The 20,866-nt window shown below is 39.6% G+C and overlaps 2 protein-coding genes across 7 annotated transcripts in view; one reads left to right on the plus strand and one right to left on the minus strand.

Annotated features, from left to right (window-relative positions):
• The window catches only part of zgc:136439 (uncharacterized protein LOC678627 homolog), a 52,275-nt gene that overhangs the window by 15,153 nt on the left and 16,256 nt on the right, over window positions 1-20,866 (minus strand). The window lies entirely within an intron of this gene.
• On the plus strand, window positions 814-19,177 carry asnsd1 (asparagine synthetase domain containing 1). The gene is made up of 6 exons (XM_067987711.1): window positions 814-957; window positions 2,015-2,068; window positions 4,570-4,645; window positions 10,450-12,041; window positions 14,092-14,273; window positions 16,368-19,177. Exons 4-6 carry the CDS (start codon window positions 10,578-10,580, stop codon window positions 16,621-16,623), a joined length of 1,902 nt encoding a protein of 633 aa, XP_067843812.1. The 5' UTR covers window positions 814-957; window positions 2,015-2,068; window positions 4,570-4,645; window positions 10,450-10,577; the 3' UTR covers window positions 16,624-19,177.

Genomic DNA, 20,866 nt, shown 5'->3' on the forward strand with positions numbered 1-20,866 from the left:
TTGCATCAATTTAATTTGTGCGTTTTTTAAATTTTCTGTAATCTTTACATTTTACTGACTGGGTGATTTTTGATTTTTTTTATTTCCAATGATTTTATAAATAAATATATATTGCAGGAACTGATTCAGCCTTTTTCTCATTTGCTTAGAATGTTTTGTATTGTTTAATTTCCAATGTTTTTTTTTTCTTTGTCTTTCTAAGGCTTTTCAATTATATATAACAAGCTTGATGCAACTTTTGCTCCAAGACATGCCAAGTCCTTCTAGCTTTTCCCTGATGACCAAGTAAATAAGCCTGTGCATTGAAACATCACACATCAAAAAGTTTTGAGAGGATTCGGTTCTTTGCATTTTTCAATTTTCTGGAATCTGCTTTATTTTACTTAATTTCTGGAATTTTTTATTTCTGATATTTTTAAATAAATATTATGGAAATTAATTCAATGATTTTCCTACTTCCTCTGATTTTTCATTTATTTTTTGACTTTGCTGTTTCTTATAAATATGAGCTATAATCAGGGAATTGGTTTACAGTGAGTATCAAATTCTATACTTATTACATGGTTTCATGGTGGTCTGGGGATCTATTCCGCAACTCCGTTCACTTTTATGCGATAAACACAAATTAGTTGCATCGATTGTGGTGCGTATTTTCCTCCACCACAAGTCCTACCCTGTTCCAGTTTACCCTCCGCTGGGAGAGTTGTGAATTCCGATGTAATGTATCCTCCTGCACTGCTCAGCGCTGAGGGCGCTGTAGAGCCCGGTCTGGCCATCGCCTCCACGGCGCATGCTTGCAGTCGCTTTGTGTACTTCCGGGGGGTCGCACATGGGAACCACTCGGAGAGAGAGAGAGAGAGAGAGCAGGAGGCGGCTGGTTCAGGAGCAGCGATGGAGGGGACTGCAAATAAAGTACAGGGTAACGAGGCAGTCCGGAAAGAAGAGTTGAATACACAGGTTTGGCTCCTATCAGTGTGGCCTGGGAAGCAGCAAAAGGGACTGTGACCCAGAGTGACTGGTGCACGGCCATCCCTGGGAAACCTGTCATGGTGCAGAGCTGCAAACTGCTGCCTTTGGTTTTATAATAATCTCACAGCTGCAGGATCATGAATTTCGCAAAGTGTAACCTTTCCACTTAAAACAATTTCAATCGGTTCCTCCAAAATTTAAGACATGGTGTGGATATTTATATCTATTTAAAATATTTATATACGTTTATTTAACTCGCCAAAGATAGGTGCCTAACAGTTCAAACTGTGTTGCACATTTTAAGAATCTAAAACAACAACTTTAGCGCCTTCAACATAGTATAACGTCCCAAGGTGCTTCACAGGAGTGTTATCAAACAAAATTTGACACTGAGCCACATCAGGAGATATTAAGGACAGTCGAAGAGGTGGATTTTAAGGAGCGTCTTAAAGGAGGAGAGAGTTATAGGGAGGGAATTCCAGAACTTTTAAGGCACAGCTGCCAATGGTGGGGCAAAGGAAATAAGGGATTCACAAGAGGCCAGAATTGGAGGAATGCAGAGATCTTGGAGGATTGTACGAGAAGGTTACAGAGATAAGGAGGGGTATGGTCATGGAGGGATTTGAACATAAGAATGAGAATTTTAAATTCTAGGTGTTGCTAGACCTTGTGCTTAGCTCTCAAAATGGGCACATGCATTTTTCAATTATAAATGCAGCATATGGGACAATTTTCTATTTGTATATTGCATGAATATATATATATAATAATTAAACAATTTCCAGGAAATGTATTTCTTATATCTGCTGTTGAGAAAAAGAAATGCAGTGTCTTTGTTGAAAAGAGTGACTAATTCATTTGGCCATTATATGTGGCAACACCATAAATACATTTAAAAAACACGTTTATGATGTTGCGGCACATACTGAAGAGACTAGTTCTTCCCCTAAGTTGACATTTTGGCTGGTGATGCAATGTCCCTGCAGCTGCTATTCATTGTTTCCATTTTGTCATTTCATTGTAAAATGTAACTTTGTTTTAATAGATGAGAGAACAAAAAGTTGTCATTGATGAGCTCTCCAACCTGAAGAAAAGTCGGGTAAGTTAATGAAATACAAATCTAAGGTTAATACTTGTAAAAGTTAGGTTCCGGCATAAATTTGATGATCCCTTTAAAGTACCAGTATTAGATAAATACATTTTGTCCTAAATGTGAGTAGTTTTACAAAAGGATGGAAGATGATATAAATGAAAATTAATGATGTAAATTTAAAACAGATATCAGAAAAACTCTTCAAAGTATTAAATGTTTGGAATAATCTAGTAATCAAGGTAATAGAGGCAAACATACTGGGTTTATTCAGAATTAGATGCCATGATGGCCATAAGGACCAGAAGGTCCCAGGTTTGATTTGCTGCCTCTGCGGAGTTAGCAGGATGGCAGTCGGAGAGCTACAATTGGCTTCAGCATCCCTGGGCTTCAGACAGGAAAAATTAGTCAAGAGTTACCGTTCCTGAGCATTATCCAGTGATCCCTGTGCATTGGACAGTGCTTATATGTCAGGAAGCACAGGGTAGTACAAATCTGTCCCCAAAAATCTGTTGAAGTTAGGTCAATTGAAAATTTAAAAACTGAGATTGATAGATTTTTGTTAGGTAAAGGTATTAAAGTATATGGAACCAAAGCAGGTAAATGGAGTTAAGATACAGATCTGCCATGATCTAATTGAATGGTAAGACAGGCTGAATGCCCTACTTCAGTTCCTGTATGGGATGTCATATATGGACAGGATTGGACTCTGCTGTGATGCCCTCTGTGGTTGAATAACCTACTGACACTCACTGTTTAGGCTCATGTGTATGACCACATGAGTAAGATATCATAGGGCTCCTAGCATCAATGGAAATGTACCCCAGTAAGATTTAACATCTTCTGGAGAAAATTGAGGGGGAAATCCATTCCCGTATTGTTTGATGACTTATTAACCTACACATATTTGCTGAAGGAGGTCTTGATAAAATTATACTGCAATGGTCCCTGCTTACTATGTAGCCATTTTTGATAATTTATCTCTGTCTATAACAAATATTTTGTAATGTCCCAAATTAAATCTAATAGAACTCTGTGACATATAACATTGATTATCATTGACTATTAATAATGCTTTTTTAAGCATCTCCCTTAAATTACTGTAAACAGCTTCCTGTGTCTATTCCCACTTACTTATTTATGATCAGCCCCATCATCTCCTGCTTTCCCCTAAACTATTTTCCTTGCAGCTTCTGTGAGGGAATGGCATTGTCGGAATGATTGAATTAGCTTACGAGAAGCTTGTTCCGATTCCAGAGCTGAAACTGCACTTGTAATGAAGCTACATAGAGCCATGCCACAAGGCCTTCATCCCATCATCCTGGTCCCAATCCTCATTCTCCACACAGTGGGCCAGCAAAGATAATAGTATAAAATCAATACAGTCCCCACCACTTGCAGCCACCTATATCGGAGAAATGACACTAACCATTTGCCATTACAATTGAATTCAATTGCAAAGGCGCCACTTATAACACTTTAAGTGCGATTAAGTGCTGCTAACTATTTACCTGAGCAGCTGAGTACCTTTGAGTGCTATCCACCCCTTTTATCTGTTCTTCATGCTCCAGGAACAGCTGACGGAAGCTGCCCGAAGTCTCCACTTTCCAACTACCATAATTGTTAACAGTGTGAACAGCTGATGGAGACTTCAGGCAGCTTCAATCAACTGTTTGCAAAATACAGATGATCAGTCAGCTCTGGATCCTCTCGGAACTCAAACTGCCTGCCTCCTCCCTCCGGGCTCACCAAAGAATTAAAAAAATTGGCGCCGCAAAGAATAATAAAAAAAACACACTGTGCTATTGGGAGCTGTTCATCACCAGTGGGGGGTGGGGAGGCTTCCTCGCCCTCTTCACCCAACATGGCTGCTTTTGCCTCAACTTTCTCCATGGTCACCGCCTGCCCCCAACTTGCCACTCCTTCCAGCCAAGTTTCAGATGGATTTAGCGTCCATCGTGTATAGCGGGCAAATCGTATTCGCATGAACGCGCTCGCTATATGCGGTGGGGACTGTATCTCCTACTATTCAAATGAGGATCCTACCAGGAGATTTAAAAGTAAAGTACACAATGCAGATATGTTGAAACGTGTTTTTTTGACCTTAGCAACTGACAGATAACTGCGTACCTCAAAGAACCAACCCTGATTGACAAACACTCACGGGTAATGAATATTTAGTGTAGTGAGCCCATGGTTGTTTTATGCAGAGCGGATTGAGAGATTTTTTTTATCTACGCGTTATGGGATGTGGAATGCCCTACCAGAAACAGTGGTGGAAGCAGATTCCATAATGGCTTTTAAAAGAAAAATGGATAAATACTTGAAAAAGAAAAATTTGAAAAGATATGGGGAAAGGGCAGGAAATGGGATTGAGTAGAAAGTTTTTGAGAGAGCCAGTGCAGGCATGATGGGCCATATGGCCTGCTGTGCTGTAAGGATTTTGAGATTCCATGGTTAATTTTGATTTGGCTATTTACTGTTAATAATTGTTACTCATTCTATTTCAGAGAGTTTATAAGCAGCAGCCCAACAGCAATATATTCTTCTCAGCAGATCGAACACAAACTCTCAGTGAATGTAAATGTAAGTTATTTCTTTAAGGATATTCTGTAAAATGGTGCATAAGTTACAACAATACAGGATCTGTTACATGTTTTTGTTACCTTGATTTTTACATTGGTGCAACACACATATATATTAGGGCTTTTTTCCCCTTCTACTTTTAATTTGCTTTCTCCCACTCCTTTAATACATCCTTTCTCTTTGCACCATCCCTGACCTGAGAGAATGGGCAGGTGACCAACTCTCAACCCACTGTCAGTTCCAGTCTTGAGTTGGTCATTAACAGCTGCACAATAGTGGGCTAAGGTAACTCAACCATATGCTTGTTTTTTCATTCTTCCCTGTGGGAGAAGTAAATGGCCTCTGCTTGGTGCCTTCTCTGGCTGAGATGAAGCATGTGCAATCCAACGTCTATCACTCCATGGTTCTGCATTTTTGCACTTGTTTTGTCAGGAGTTATATGCGTAAACATGTTTGGTAGTAAACATTACCATTATTGTATTGTATCCCGTAGCTCTGAATCCTGGTAAAGGCACCAAGCAGAACATAGGAACAGGAGTAGGCCATTTAGCCCCTCGAGCCTGTTCTGCCATTCAATGAGATCATGGCTGATCTGTATCCTAACTACATCCACCCACCTTGGCTCCTTAATCCCTTCATACCCTTTGCTAGCAAAAATCTATCGATATCTGATTTAAAATTATTAATTGAGCCAGCATCTACTGTTTTTTGTAGAAGTGTTCCACACTTCAGTAGATGCTAGCTCTGGTTCCACACTTCTACCACCATTTGCATGAAGAAGTGTTTCCTAACTTCTCTCCTGAATGGCCTGGCTCTGATTTTAAGGCTATGTCCCCTTGTCCTAGACTCCCTGACCAGTGCCAAAAAATTCTCTCTATCCTATCAATTCCTTTCAAAATTCTAAAAACCTCAATCAAATCACCCCTTAATCTTCTATATTTCAGGGAATACAAGCCTAGTTTATGTAATCCCTCCTCATAATCTAACCCATGGAGTTCTGGTAAAACTGCACTGCACTCCTTCCAAGGTTAATATATCCTTTCTAAGGTGCGGTGCCCAGAACTGTACACAGTATTCCAGATGTGGTCTAACCAGGGCTTTGTATCGCTGTAGCAAAACTTCCTCCCCTTTATATTCTAGCCCTCTAGTTATAAAGGCTAACATTCCATTAGCCTCTGAGTATTTTTTGTACCTGACCACTCCATTTTAGTGATCTGTGTACACGGACCCCTAAATCTCTTTGGACTTCCACTGTTCCTAGCTTTTCACCATTTAAAAAATACTTGGATCTATCCTTTTTTGGTACAAAAATGGATGACCTCACACTTACCTGTGTTGAAATCCATCTGCCACAATTTTGCCCACTCACTTAATCTATCAATGTCTCTATAATTTTATGCTCCCTTCTAAACTACTAACTATGCCATCAATCTTTGTGTCATTTGCAAACTTGGATATATGGCTCTCTATTGTGCTAAGTCATTAATAAATATAGCGAATAGTTGAGGCCCCAGCACAGACCCTAGTGGGACACCACAAGTCACTTCCTTCCAATTAGAGTACATACCCATTATCTCTACTCTCTGTCTTCTACCGTCTAACCAATTTCCTAACCAGGTCAATAATTTTCCTTCAATTCCGTGAGCTTTGATTTTAAATAACAGTCTCTTATGTGGAACCTTATCAAATGCCTTATGGAAGTCCATATAAACTACATCCATCGACATTCCCCTGTCTACTACTTTAGTTACTTCCTTTAAAAATTCAATTAGGTTCATTAGACATGACCTACCCTTTACAAATCCATGTTGGCTCTCTCTAATCAGCTCAAATGTCTCTCAGTGCTCACTTTTTCCTTAATTATAGATTCCAATAACTTCTCCACAACAGGTGTTAGACTAACAGTTCTATAATTTCCTGGTTTCTCTCTCTCACTTTTCTTAAATAATGGAGTTACATTTGCAATTTTCCACTCTAAAGGGACAATTCCTGAATCGAGAGAGCTTTGGAAGATTACGGCTAAAGCATCTGCAATTTCCTCACCTACTTCCTTTAAAACCCTGGGGTGGAAACCATCAGGTCCTAGGGATTTGTCAGTCTTTAGTGCCATTCGTTTTTCTAATACTGTTTTCTTGCTTACGTTAACTTTAGTGAGTTCCAGTCCTTGATTAATTATTAGTTTCCCTGGAATGTCTACTGTGAGGACTGACACAAAGTAATTATTCAACAAGTCTGACATTTTCTTATTTTTATTAAAAACTTCTGTTTTTAAAGGGCCCACATTACCGTTGACTCCCCTTTTTCTTCTAATATAATTGTAAAAACTTTTTGTGTTACATTGAGTCTAAAGCACAGAAACAGGCCATTCAGCCCAACTGGTCTATGCCGGCGTTTATGCTCCACACAAGCCTCCTCTCTCCCTACTTCATCCAACACTATCAGCATACCCTTCTATTCCTTTCTCCCTCGTTTGTTTATCTAGCTTCTCCTTAAATGCATCTATGGTATTTGCTTCAACTATTCCATATGGTAGCGAGTTCCACATTCTAACCACTCTCTAGGTAAAGAAGTTTCTCCTGAATTCCCTATTGGATTTATTAGTGACTATCTTATGCTTATGACCTCTAGTTTTGGACTCCCCCGCAAGTGATTTGTATATCTGATTTGTGTTAATCTTGATAGCCTTCGCAAGTTTCTTTTTGTGTTCCCTTTTTGCAGCTCTTCTGTCTTTTTCTGTCTTCCTTTGCTGTTCTTTTATCTCTCCCAGCCCCCGGGATCTACACTATTCTTTTCACTTTTGTGTGCTCTTTCCTTTAGTTTTATGTTATCTCTCACCTCTTTTGTTGACCATGGCTGTTTTATTTGGTAAGTTGTGCTGTTGCCCCTTAGGCATATATATACTGGTCCTGTATTAAGTTAAGTTCTTTTTTGAACACCTCCCACTGCTCAGCTATAGTTTTACCCGATAACAGTTTTGACCTTTTTGCTGTTGTCAGTCTTTGTCTCACCCGTTAAAGTTAGCCATATGAAAATCTAGAATATTAGCAGCTGTTACATTTCTCCTTTTCAAACCTAGCGTTGAATTTGATCATATGTGAGATAAATGTTCCCTTACTGTTGGATTATTAACTAAATCTGGCTCATTACTCATTACTAAATCTACTATGGCCTGCCCTGCCCTCTTATTGGTTCTAGAACATATTGCTCCAGAAAATTACCTTGAATACACTCAAGAAATTCACTACTTTTCTGATGAGCTATGTTGCTCTTCCCAATCTACATGAAGATTAAAGTCTCTCATTAAAACAACTCTGCTTTTGCTACAAGCCTCTCTAATCTCTGAATTAATACATTCTGCCACTTCATTGCTGCTATCAGGAGGCCTATAGACAACTCCCATTACAGTTTTAAGTCCCCTCTTAATCCTCAATTCTAACCATAGAGTCTCCGCTGATTGCTTTCCCTTACCTATATCCTCTCTTACTAATGTTGTAATAGTATCTTTAATCAATAAGGTTATCCCTCCTCCTCTTCCAGTTTCCCTATCCTTTCCAAAGACCTTATAACCTGGAATATTTAACTCCCAATCATGACCATCTTGTAGCCATGTCTCAGTGATGGCTGCCATTTCATACCTTCCAAGCTGCATTTGAGCCTCTAATTCACTCAGTTTATTTCTTATACCCCGTGCGTTAGTGTATAAAACTCTTATTTGGGCAAGAGACCGTAACCTGACCTGATGCTGTCCTTTACACACCATTTAACTTAACACGTTTCTTATTTGTCACTCCTGCTGTAACCACTTTAGTTATTTTAGTATTTCCTTCACCTTGAGTATCTAATATCACTGTTTGTGACATGAACTCTGCTCTTATCCCTTTTTTTAAATCTTAAAACTATAATTTTTAATATTGTTTCTAACTGAGCCCACCCCCCCCTCCATTTATTAGTTTAAAGTCCTTTTTACCACCCTATTTATCCTTTCGACTAGGACTTTGATCCCAGCCCGTCCCAACAGCTCCCTCCTGTCCCAGTACTGGTGCCATTGTCCCATGAAATGGAATGCCTCCTTCCCACACCACTCCTTTAGCCATGTGTTCACCTTCCTGATCTGTTTGTCCTTATGCCAATTAGGGTAGCTCGGATAATAATCCTGAGATTACCACCCTTGAGGTTCTGTTTTTTTGAATTTAGCTCCAAATTTCTGATACTCCCTCAGCAGGACCTCCTCCCTTTTCTTCCCTATGTCATTGGTCCTAACATGGACCACAATAACTGAATCGTCCCCCCTCCCTTTCCAAATTCCTTTCCAGCCACATCGAGTAATCCCTTACCCTAGCATCAGGTAGGCAACACACCCTTTGGGACTCTCGATCGTGGCTGCAGAGGATGCTATCTATCCCCCTAATTATTGAATCCCCTGTAACTACTACATTTCTATTCTGCTCCTCCCCCCTTTGGACAGCCCCCTGCTCCATGGTCAGCATTGTGGCTGTCCTCCCCACAGTCTTTCTCTTTATCCTCACAGAAATCAAGTACATTGTACCTGTCTGCAGGACCTTCTCCTCTATCTCCCCTCGGTTCCCCCTACCCTGTTGACTGACAGTCACACTCTTCTTACGGCACCTGTCCTTTCCTCTGAGGTGTGACTGTACCCTGGTGAAAACTAGCCAGAAATTCCGCTCCCTCCCTTACACGTCGGAGTGTCTCTAACTCGCACTCCAGCTAACGGACTCTGAGCTGGAGTGTCTCAAAGCAGAGACATTTCCTGCAGATGTGGCAACCTGGGATAGTCTCACTGTCCACAAACTCACACGTATCACAATCCCAACACGTAGCCTGCACTGCCTTTTCTAGTTTTTTGTTAGTAGTAATTTAATTTTAGATATAACAGAATTACTTGAGATCTAGATTATATTTAGTAGATGGATTTAACTTGATTTCAGATTAATTTGTAACTAATTAGTCTTGTTTGTTTATTAACTTTACTTTAGTATCCCCTTAACTCCTATTTATGCATACCAGATTTTTATTTAATACAGTTCGGATCCCTTTAATGTTGGTATCCTCTATTTAGTTAATTTTATCCCCTTAGATCTAATTAATTACTGATTATTTATTTATATATTTACTTATTTACTGTTGCCCCTTAGTTTAAATTACTTAGCACCTCCTTCCTCCTCTGCACCTAATTCCCGCTCTCACCAAATTCCCGTTGTCACTGTTAATCAGATTCACCCAACTCTCACCCAGTTATGTGCTGCAGCTCTGGTAATAGTATGTTTAACAAAAAACTAATCACATTTTAGATTTAATTTTTATGAGAAATTATACTGCAGTCCTCAAAGGGTTGAATAATGTACTTGAACATCTAAATCTGTATAACAACTACAGTAATTACTAAAATATTTGTTAAGAAACATTTCTATTTTCCTATTCACAAGACTGATTAATGTGCTCATATGTGTGTATTATGTTCAACAAAGGTGTCATAATACAATAGGATTTGTCCTGTATATTCTTACACCATTTGACATTGGTGCAAGTCTTTTGTCTGTGGAAAGAAGGAAATTTGCTTGTTCTTCTGTAAACCCTAAAAGATTAAATCAGTTTGTTTTTCCCCAGGCATTTTTCACTTAAGGCATGTTCTCCTTACTAAAATCTTTAGAAAACTCAAATCAATTTGGTACTTTTTTGTAGAAAAATGTTGTGAAAGTAATATTTGTTTCAGTATGTTACTTTGTTTTAGAAGGTTAAGTGATGTACAGTCCAAAGAATCTAATAATTGGTGTGTAACTTTACAGGTGCCCTTGATGAGATGAAAAAAGAATATCAGGAATTAGAAAATTCTGAGAAAATGAAGAAGTAACTAACAGCAGTGTCAGCATTTATCTTATTGATTGATGCTGATGAGTAAATTGAAAAGCACGAAATGTGTGGAATTTGTTGTATGTTAGTTTTAGTCCCTCAGAAAGATGTTCCTGATGTTTTGGAAAAGGGAATGCTTGAAAGCCTTCAACGGAGAGGTCCTAACTATAGCCAACAGTTATCAAGAGCAGTGCCTGATCTGGGCTATAATTGCTTTTTTTCTGGTCATGTGCTTCATATGAGAGGGTGCCTTACCCCACAGCCCATGCAGGATGCTCAGGGAAATCTCCTCCTTTGGAATGGGGAGGTGTTTGGAGGAATTGAAATTGGACCTGAAGACAATGACACTCAGATTATTCTTCAGCATTTGTCTTCATGTAAGAATGAAGAAGCTATTCTATCTGTCATTTCATCTATTCAGGGACCATGGGCTTTTATATATTACCAACCATCCAGTCACTGCTTGTGGTTTGGTCGAGACTTTTTTGGTCGGCGCAGTTTACTATGGCAGTTTAAGAACGCTGAAAACCCCCGTCTTACTCTTGCATCAGTGAGTACTTCTGTTCCAGGGTGTGGAAGTGTTCCCTGGCAGGAAGTACCAGCATGTGGACTTTACAAAATTGACCTCCAGAAACAATCCAGTGCCAACTCATTGGCAATAACATGGTATCCATGGAAACGTAGGTCCATTGAATATGAAGCCAAGACTGTCTGTTTAGGTGAAGACACTCAATTCACTGAAAAACTGCCCAATTTTGTTTCTGTGTTTTTGAATGAATCAAAACTTTTTCCCACTACACCCATCACTCCTATGAATTATAGTATTCCAGATTCATGTGCTAATACTGCAGATTGTGAAACATGTTCAGTAAATGTAGAGGATTTTCTTGCAGATGAACATAAGAAGAAATTAGTTCATCAGTTTATCGATGTTTTGAGTGAATCTGTTAGACGGCGGGTGCTTTTCTTACCAAGACATCAAAATCCCCCGGACTGTGCAGCTCAGTTCACCGTTTCTGACAAAGCAAAAGTTGCCATTCTCTTTTCCGGAGGTGTTGATTCCATGGTTCTTTCAGCCTTGGCTGACCGCCATATTCCTCCAGATGAACCTATTGATCTATTGAATGTAGCCTTTAAGCAGCAAGAATGGAAAAGACAGAAGACCCCAACAAAGCAAAAGAAGCAGAAGAAAAGCAATGCCGCCAGTGCTCCTGAGGAGGAGACTTTGAAAATTGACAACGGTAATGATACAGAGAGGACTACTTTTAACGTGCCTGACAGAATCACTGGCCTGTCAGGTTTAAAAGAATTGCAAATTATAAACCCTTCCAGAAATTGGAATTTTATAGAAATCAATATCACATTGGAAGAGCTGAAAGAAATGAGACAACAGCGGATTAGCCATTTGGTACAACCTCTGGACACAGTGTTGGATGACAGCATTGGTTGTGCAGTGTGGTTTGCTGCAAGAGGTATTGGTACCAGCAACAGCAACGGAGAAATCCAACCATATATCAGCACTGCAAAGGTGAGGTATTAAACTTTTAAAAACAAATTTTCACCCACCATTTAGAATGTAATAATTATCCATACATTCATTGCACACCCTTTCCTGAAACAATTAGAGCACATAGCTTTTGTGTGGCTGTTTAAATCATCGGTTAAATGGAACTAACAGTAAAGACAAGAAACTTCCATTGAAAGCACTTTCCATTTTATGTGTTCCACATTATTTATAGGAATACTAATTCCCTTAACATTAAAATAATCCTAAATTCAAGCGGGGTCCTTACGGTTGATCTGTCAGTCCCTGATGTGGATTTTACACATTCACCACCCGAAACCCTGCAGAGACAGATCTGGAGCAAAATAGTTCCCTCTAGTATTATTGTGCTGAGAACTCTACTGCCGTTCTTCTAGTAGACTTTCCCTTTGACCTGTCCACACTGGGGGCTTTATGGATCTTCTAAGAATTACATTTCCTGTCCAAGTTCTCCCTTTACTTTTTTTTTGAAGGAGCATTTAAACTTTCCACAATGCTGCGTTAATCTAATTCAAAGGCTACACCGTGACTATCTTGCCCCAGACCTCGCCACTGGGCAGTTCCTTTCCCCTCCATTCAGTGGCCAGTAACATCATTGTGGTACTTCTGCTATTCTTCTCTTGCTAAGAAAATCTTTATGTACTTTCAAAGGACAATGTATAAATCTGCTGCTGTGTTTTGCATTATACTGATAGAAAATTAGGAGACTGGTCTCTTTTGTTTTTAAAGGGTCACTCTCCAGCATAAAGTTGTTAGAATTTGTCAACTTCCAAAAAATCCCTAATAGCCTTGTGCTGAATGCCAGCACAAATGCACTGCACTTTCATTTTGTCTAATCCACCATCTTAATTATTTTGTCCCCCATACATTTCCCACCTAAAGTAAATGCTTCTTGCATTGTAATACCTTAGTTTGTAACTGTCCGTTGAGTATTACCAACCTCTACTTCCTATTTATTTTATAGATGGCTCAACTCCCCATCCACATCTACCTCTGTCCATAACATTTTCCTCAAAACTACCTTCTGTAATGCCCCAAAAATGATTGTACCCCATACCACTCCACCACTCTCCATCAGAGGTCTAAATGGGTTTCAAAGTTGACCTTAGTATTGCCATAAAAAGCTGCACATGTCGTAATTATGCTATAAAATACTGGCCCAGATTTTGCTGGAGCAGGGCATCTCACGGCATGCTCTATTAGTTAGACTTTTACCCCTGCAAGTTGATGGAAGTGCGAGCTGATAACGGGGCATCTGGGACCGTAGTGAACGACGGGACCAACAGTCTGTCTCCTTAACCAATGAGATTTAAGGATTGAGAAAGAAACAGGGGAACGATGGAGAAGGAAATAGGGTGAATTAGAGTCAAATCAGATACAGAAAGAGAAATGGAGAGGGAAAGAAAGATTGGATTGAGAGAAAAGAGACAAAGAAAAAGTAAGAAAAAAATGTTTAAAATTGAAATTTTTAAAATCTCTAACAACAATTTACTACCTGTAGGAATGAGACTCCACAGTTTAAATTGTACCATTTCTGGGCTGGAGAGCTTGTGTGACATTGCAGGAACATAAATTTTATCATTAAAAAGGCACTTACGCTGTTAAGTACCAGCCCTAAATTTCTACAGTGAGTTTAATTGGCAATTAATGTGCAAATGCAGCAATCTCATGAAACTCACGGGGAGGTTGAGGGCGAGGTGCCATTTTCACAAGGCTAACGGCATAGCAGAGCAAAGCATCCAACAACTTCTGGAGATTCGCAATTCATGGGTTATCTCTTCCTCGCCACAAGTTGCTGGATGAATTAGACATTAATAACGGTGAACACCATTAAATTCGCTGTTATTTTGGCAGCAAAATCTGGGCCATTAACTTAAGGTTGAAATACAATATTTTGTAATCTGAAGCCCTAATATCCCAAATTAAGTTACTTTTTTTGTCCTGTGTACAGAGTATGGTAAATGGAGAGTTTGCTTGACGATTCAGAGTAGTTATGTGTCCTAAGGACAAAATTAATGAATAATTTTGTTTTCAGGTGGTATTGACTGGGATAGGAGCCGATGAACAACTTGCAGGTTATTCCCGTCACCGTGTCCACTACAAAACGTCAGGCTTTGAAGGCCTGGTCAAAGAACTGGGGATGGAACTTTGTCGCATCTCCTCACGTAATCTCGGAAGAGATGACCGAGTTATTGGAGACCACGGGAAAGAAGCAAGGTAAGTCTTTGCTAACATTCTGCTCAGTGTTGAAATACTAAAATGTATTTTAATTCACTATACTTGAATTATTGTACAGAAATTACCTTGTTGTAAACTGAAGGGAAACCTTAAGTTTAAAATTAGAGGAACAAAGATTAGGCAGAGTAAGCTTCAACCCTGTCCATTCGCCTATCGAGATTTGATTCAGCCCTGATAGATGAGGTGAAAATCTCCTCTCTGACAAGTACTTAAGATCCAAAATTAAGGATTTTGTAGATACTCTTAATTCACTTTTCAGAGAACAAGAGTCTCAACCATCCTTATTCAGTACTAAATATACTAACTTATTTAGAAAAGTCAAAAGACAGAGTGCTGATGGTTTCAGAAAATAACTACCCTTTTAAAATCTGACTAGTTCAGTTTAAAATGCCTCACTTTAACATCTGCAATGAGTAATGGAATAGTTCAAGTAAAGTGGTCACTCAACTTCTGTATCAAACAAGAGCATGGACATGATAGAGTTATGTGTAATTTTTGATTGTGTTACAAATGTAATTACTATACATGGGTTCTGATGGGCATGTAATATTTTAAAGTCTAGGTAATTTGTGTATTAAATTTATACCCATAATATTTCTTGTAAATGTTTAAACAAGATTTAAAAAAAACACAAACTAGCCATGGGGCTTTTTTGTAGAGTCCTTTGGGTGACTTGTGTGCTATGTGAAAGAAGCAGATGTGGTCTGGTGATCTGGCCAAAAGGAATCGCTTCAGATAAATTATTATATTTGTAAATATGAGATGGTCACTAATAAATCCAGTAAGGAATTCAGGAAAAACCTCTTTACTCAGAGTGGTTAGAATGTGGAACTCGCTACCACATGAAGTAGTTGAGGCGAATAGTGTAGATGCATTTAAGGGGAAGCTAGATAAACACATGAGGGAGAAAGGAATAGAAGATTATGCTGATAGTGAGATGAAGAGGGGTGGGAGTAGGCTCGTGTGGAGCATAAACACCGGCACAGACCAGTTGTACCGAATGGCCTGTTTGTGCTGTAATTCTAGTATGGTCACAGTAATATAAGGGTAGATCTTTATTTTGGAGTTGGTCACTTAAGGTAATTTATTTGAGCCAGTAGTATTTTCCCAAAGTGCTAATGAAAAAATGTCTCATTCCTCACTACAGTCATAAAATCAATGGGTGCTGTTGCAGCTATTCTATTGTTTCTTGACAGCTTGAATAATGCAGGGTGGAATGCTTCAGCTAATTTTTCCTTCCTTCCACAAATAAGCTAGCTGAGATTCCCAAAACTCGCCAAGTGGAAACCTGAGCACAATTAACTGTTCAGACTGAGTTTCAAACATTTTGCAAATATTAGTTTGTAACACAGCTACCACTATGGTACCACTCTCTTCCTGTCTCATCAGTATCTAATTGTACTAATTGCTTTAATCAGAGGAAGCAGGGTAGAGATTGCTACTGAAAGTGACAACAGGTATCCTCTGTAGCATGAAATTATAAAAACTGAAAACAGTTGTAGCTACAGCACTTGAAACAATTTACTGACTATGTTTAGTAGCTAAAATGGAGTATAACACTGACATCGTGGGCTCGTTGGACCAGGCATGACAAACGGCATTTTATGTACTTTCAATTTGGTGTAGTCTGAAGCTATGCTTTTTCCAGCAATACAATAGCATTTGACACAACTCAATACAATTTCAATCTCTTAGTGCTGCAATAATTTGAATGTTGCCAGTACATAATGCAGTACACCAATACTTTAAAAGGATGAGCAGTGGCATAAGAATGGGGATGGATTCAGTTCTGTTCCTGATCTGAAGTCAGACTGTTCCATTTATCAGCGTTAAAAGGAAAAAACAGATGGAACTGTTGCACTAAAGCACTCACTGGTATCTCCTGATGAATAACTACAGAGGGCACAGATGGCAGCCTGGGAGGATGGTGCACTGGCATTTCAGATTCAGCATTGGGCCAGGTAGGCAAAGAGAAAATACAAAAGCTACAAAAATGATCAGGAAATTTTATACAAACATGTCCATAAGAATAAAAGTATTAAAAGCATAATTTTTATATTTCTGTCATTTCAGGTTTCCCTTTTTGGATGAAACAGTTGTTTCTTTTCTAAACGCACTTCCCGTGTGGGAAAAAGCAGACTTGACTCTACCTCGTGGGATTGGTGAAAAGCTACTTCTACGGATGGCTGCAAAACAACTGGGTCTCACTGCATCTGCTGTTCTCCCAAAGAGAGCCATGCAGTTTGGGTCTAGAATCGCAAAGATGGAAAACCACAAAGAAAAGGCCTCTGATAAGTGTAATAGGCTATTGCAAAGCTTGGTGGATTAGTCATTTGTGCTGTACTTTATTTTTTAATGTCCGTTTCAGGGAATATTCAATTCTGTTGTCCCTTCAGGAACAAACTCAAAGCAACAAAAAAAAAGGATAAGGCGCTGTTGGCCTTATTCTAGGTTTCTATACCTTAATATATGGCTATGTAATTAAATGAGTACTTTACACAGGTGAAGTTAGGCCTGAGACTTATTCTGGATTATTTAAATGTGCAAAAAAATTACAATCGCATTTCATGTTATATTAATGTTACTTTCCATTCAGAGCAGCAACCACTGTAACTGCCACCTCAAGTGGCAATTTCTAACCAATTTAGATAGGAAATAATTAAATGCTTTTGGAAAGCTCTGTCTGGTCACCTGACAAGACAATTGGCCCAGGATCTCAAACACTGATGTGCAAATCTTTATCATAACAAGTGTACACTTAATTCATGTAACTCAGATTTCAGGTTAAAATCTGGTAACGGTAGTTCAGTATTTTGATATATTAGTGATCCGTTCCCCAGGTTATACAACTTGAATACGATTCAGGTATCCCTATTGAAAACAGATAACGTGGTATCTTTCAATCTGATTGAGATGCTACTCATATTTCCAGTTTTGTTTTAACTGATCCTCTAAGGAATAGGGATACTTCAGCATTTACTTAAACATCAATGTAAGCCTCCAAAAATGGTTAATCAGTACTCCAAATTGTGTTAAACTGAACATATTTACAGCTATCAATTACAATTCTTATCTATATCAGTGCAAATACTAGTTTCGATATATCAGCCGCACATGAAATGTAAGTTTTTTTGTAATGGTTTGCGCTTGCTCTGAAAATGAGTTGCAAGTCTGTACAGTAATGGAACAGTTCACTCAGCATTGCACCTTTCTTGGCCCAATTCGTGGCTTCCGCAGAATGTAATCTAGTAACAGAAAATAGGAGTAGGCCATTCAGCCCTTCAAGCCTGCTCCGCCATTCAGTATGATCCTGGCCGATCCTCTATCTCAATACTATATTCCTGCTCTCTCCCCATACCCCTTGATGCCTTTTGTGTCTAGAAATCTATCTATTTCCTTCTTAAATATATTTAGTGACTTGGCCTCCACAGCCTCCTGTGGTAGAGAATTCCACAGGTTCACCACCCTCAGAGAAGAAATTTCTCCTCATCTCAGTCCTAAATGTCCTACCCCGTATCCTGAGGCTGTTACCCCTCGTTCTAGACCCCCCAGCCAGGGGAAACATCCTCCCTGCATCCAGTCTGTTTAGCCCTGTCAGAATTTTATATGTTTCAATGAGATCCCCTCTCATTCTTCTAAACTCTAGTGCATACAGGCCTGGTCGACCCAATCTCTCCTCATATGACAGTCCTGCCATCCCAGGAATCAGTCTGGTGAACTTTCGCTACTATTGCAAGTATATCTGTTCTTAGGTAAGGAGACCAAAACTGCACACAATTCTCCAGGTGTGGTCTCACCAAGGCCCTGTATAACTGCAGCAAGACATCCTTGCTCCTGTACTCAAATCCTCTTGCAACGAAGGCCAACATACCATTTGCCTTTCTAACTGCTTGCTGCACTTGCATGTTAGCTTTCAGTGACTGGTGTACAAGGACACCCAGGTCCCTTTATACATCAACATTTCCCAATCTATCACTATTTAAATAATACTCTGCCTTTCTGTTTATCCTTCCGAAGTGGATAACTTCACATTTATCCACATTGTACTGCATCTGCCATGTATTTGTCCACTCACTCAACTTGTCTAAATTGCCTTGAAGCCTCTTTGCATCCTCCTCGCAATTCACAATCCCACCTAGTTTTGTGTCATCAGCAAACTTGGAAATATTACATTTGGTTCCCTCATCCAAATCATTGATATATAATGTGAATAGTTGGGGCCCAAGCACGGATCCCTGCGGTACCCCACTAGTCACTGCCTGCCACCCTGAAAAAGACCCATTAATTCCTACTCTGTTTCCTGTCTGTTAACCAATTTTCAATCCATGCCAGTATATTACCCCCAATCCCATGTGCTTTAATTTTGCACACTAACCTCTTAAGTGGGACTTTATCAATACGTCTAATTCCACAATCCCAGCAGGGAAATAGCATTCAAAGAGAGCACAGATCAGAGGTAGGGCTACAACATTGTAACCTCGATCCTTCAAGCCTCACTTCTGTCAAGCAATGGAAGCGCAGTATTGTGGACTCACTTCTATTATGTCAACTTGATATTAAGATGGAATATTTGAATAGTGCACGTTACTCTTTAGATACAAGAAAAGTATTTTCAGTAAAGACTGGTTTTACTTCTGGTAATAAAGATAAATGATCTGCAGGTAGGTAATATAGTCAATAGAGTATTGACATTATAAGTTGTCTGTAGTAAAGGGACTGAAAGTATGAATTACTAGGCTTCTTGCTGCTTGGACTGTTGTGATTTTTCTAAAATAATTAAATTGTATTAAGAAAAATGTGGAATATATCAGTGATAATAGCAACACTGCACCTAAAAATGTATTGTAAACATTGAGAAAAATAAAGATACAAAATTTCTGTCACTAAGATCTCCTGCACACAAGTTTCTGTTAGAATCATAGAAAATTTATGGCACAGAAGAAGGCCATTTGGCCCATCGTGTCCACGCCGGCTGAGAAACAAGGCACCCAGCCTAATCCCACTTTCCCGCATTTGGTCCGTGGCCCTGCAGGTCACAGCTCTTCAGGTGCACATCCAAGTATTTTTTTTTAAATGAGTTGAGGGTTTCTGCCTCCACCACCCTCTCAGGCAGTGAGTTCCAGACCCCCACCACCCTCTGGGTGAAAAACATTTTCCTCATTTCCACTCTAATCCTTCTACCAATCACTTTAAATCGATGCCCCCTGGTTATTGACCCCTCCGCTAAGGGAAATAGGTCCTTCCTATCCACTCTATCTAGGCCCCTCATAATTTTGTACACCTCAATAAAATCACCCCTCAGCCTCCTCTGTTCCAAGGAAAACAACCCCAGTCTATCCAATGTGTCATCATAGCTAAAATTCTCCAGTCCTGGCAACATCCTTATAAAGCTCCTGTGCACCCTCTCTAGTGCAGTTACATCCTTTCTGTAATGTGACCAGAACTGTGCACAGTACTCAAGCTGTGGCCTAACTAGTGTTTTATACAGTTCGAGCATAACATCCCTGCTTTTATATTCTATGCCTCAGCTAATAAAAGGAAAGCATTCCATATGCCTTCTTAACCACCTTATCTACCTGGCCTGCTACCTTCAGGGATCTGTGGACATGAACTCCAAGGTCCCTCACTTCCTCTACAACTCTCAGTATCCTCCCATTTATTGTGTATTCCCTTGCCTTGTTTGCTCTCCCCAAATGCATTATCTCACACTTCTCCGGATTGAACTCCATTTGCCACTTTTCTGCCCATCTGACCAGTCCATTGATACCTTCCTGCAGTCTACAGCTTTCCTCCTCACATCAACCACACGACCTATCTTTGTGCCATCCACAAATTTCTTAATCATGCCCCCTTTTAAGTCCAAATCGTTAATGTATACCACAAAAAAACAAAGGACCTAGTACCGAGCTCTACGGCACCCCACTGGAAACAGCCTTCCAGTCGCAAAAACACCATTCGACCATTACCCTTTGCTTCCTGCCACTGAGCCAATTTTGGATCCAATTTGCCACATTCCCTTGGATCCCATGGGCCTTTACTTTTTTGATCAATCTGCCATGTGGGACCTTGTCAAAAGCCTTGCTAAAATCCACGTAGACTGCATCAATTGCGCTACGCTCATCAATCCTCCTTGTCACCTCCTCGAAAAATTCAATCAAGTTAGTTAAACACAACCTCCCCTTAACAATTCCGTGCTGACTGTCCTTGATTAGTCTGTGCCTTTCTAAGTGACAGTTCATCCTGTCCCTCAGAATTGATTCCAATAATTTGCCCACCACCGAGGTTAGGTTGACTGGCCTGTAATTACTCGGTCAATCCTTCGCTCCCTTTTTAAACAACGGTACAACGTTAGCAGTCCTCCAATCCTCTGGCACTACGCCTATGTCCAGTGAAGTTTGGAAAATAATTGTTAAAGCCTCCGCTACTTCCTCCCTGGTTTCTTTTAACATTTCATCCGGCCCTGGTAATTTATCCACTTTCAAAGATGCTAATCCCCTTAATACTTCCTCTTTCACTATGTTTATCCCATCCAATATTTCACACTCCTCCTCCTCCTCCTTAACTTCAATCCC

Source organism: Heptranchias perlo, chromosome 7, assembly GCF_035084215.1.
Source record: "Heptranchias perlo isolate sHepPer1 chromosome 7, sHepPer1.hap1, whole genome shotgun sequence".
Lineage (NCBI taxonomy): Eukaryota > Metazoa > Chordata > Chondrichthyes > Hexanchiformes > Hexanchidae > Heptranchias > Heptranchias perlo.

What these genes read in the sequence shown, in the direction of transcription:
- asnsd1 (XM_067987711.1), top strand. Translation starts at nt 10,578, where the DNA reads ATGTGTGGAATTTGTTGTATGTTAGTTTTAGTCCCTCAGAAAGATGTT. An exon ending in CATATATCAGCACTGCAAAG is followed by an intron (nt 12,042 to 14,091) that starts GTGAGGTATTAA and finishes TTTTGTTTTCAG; the next exon opens with GTGGTATTGACTGGGATAGG. An exon ending in GACCACGGGAAAGAAGCAAG is followed by an intron (nt 14,274 to 16,367) that starts GTAAGTCTTTGC and finishes CTGTCATTTCAG; the next exon opens with GTTTCCCTTTTTGGATGAAA.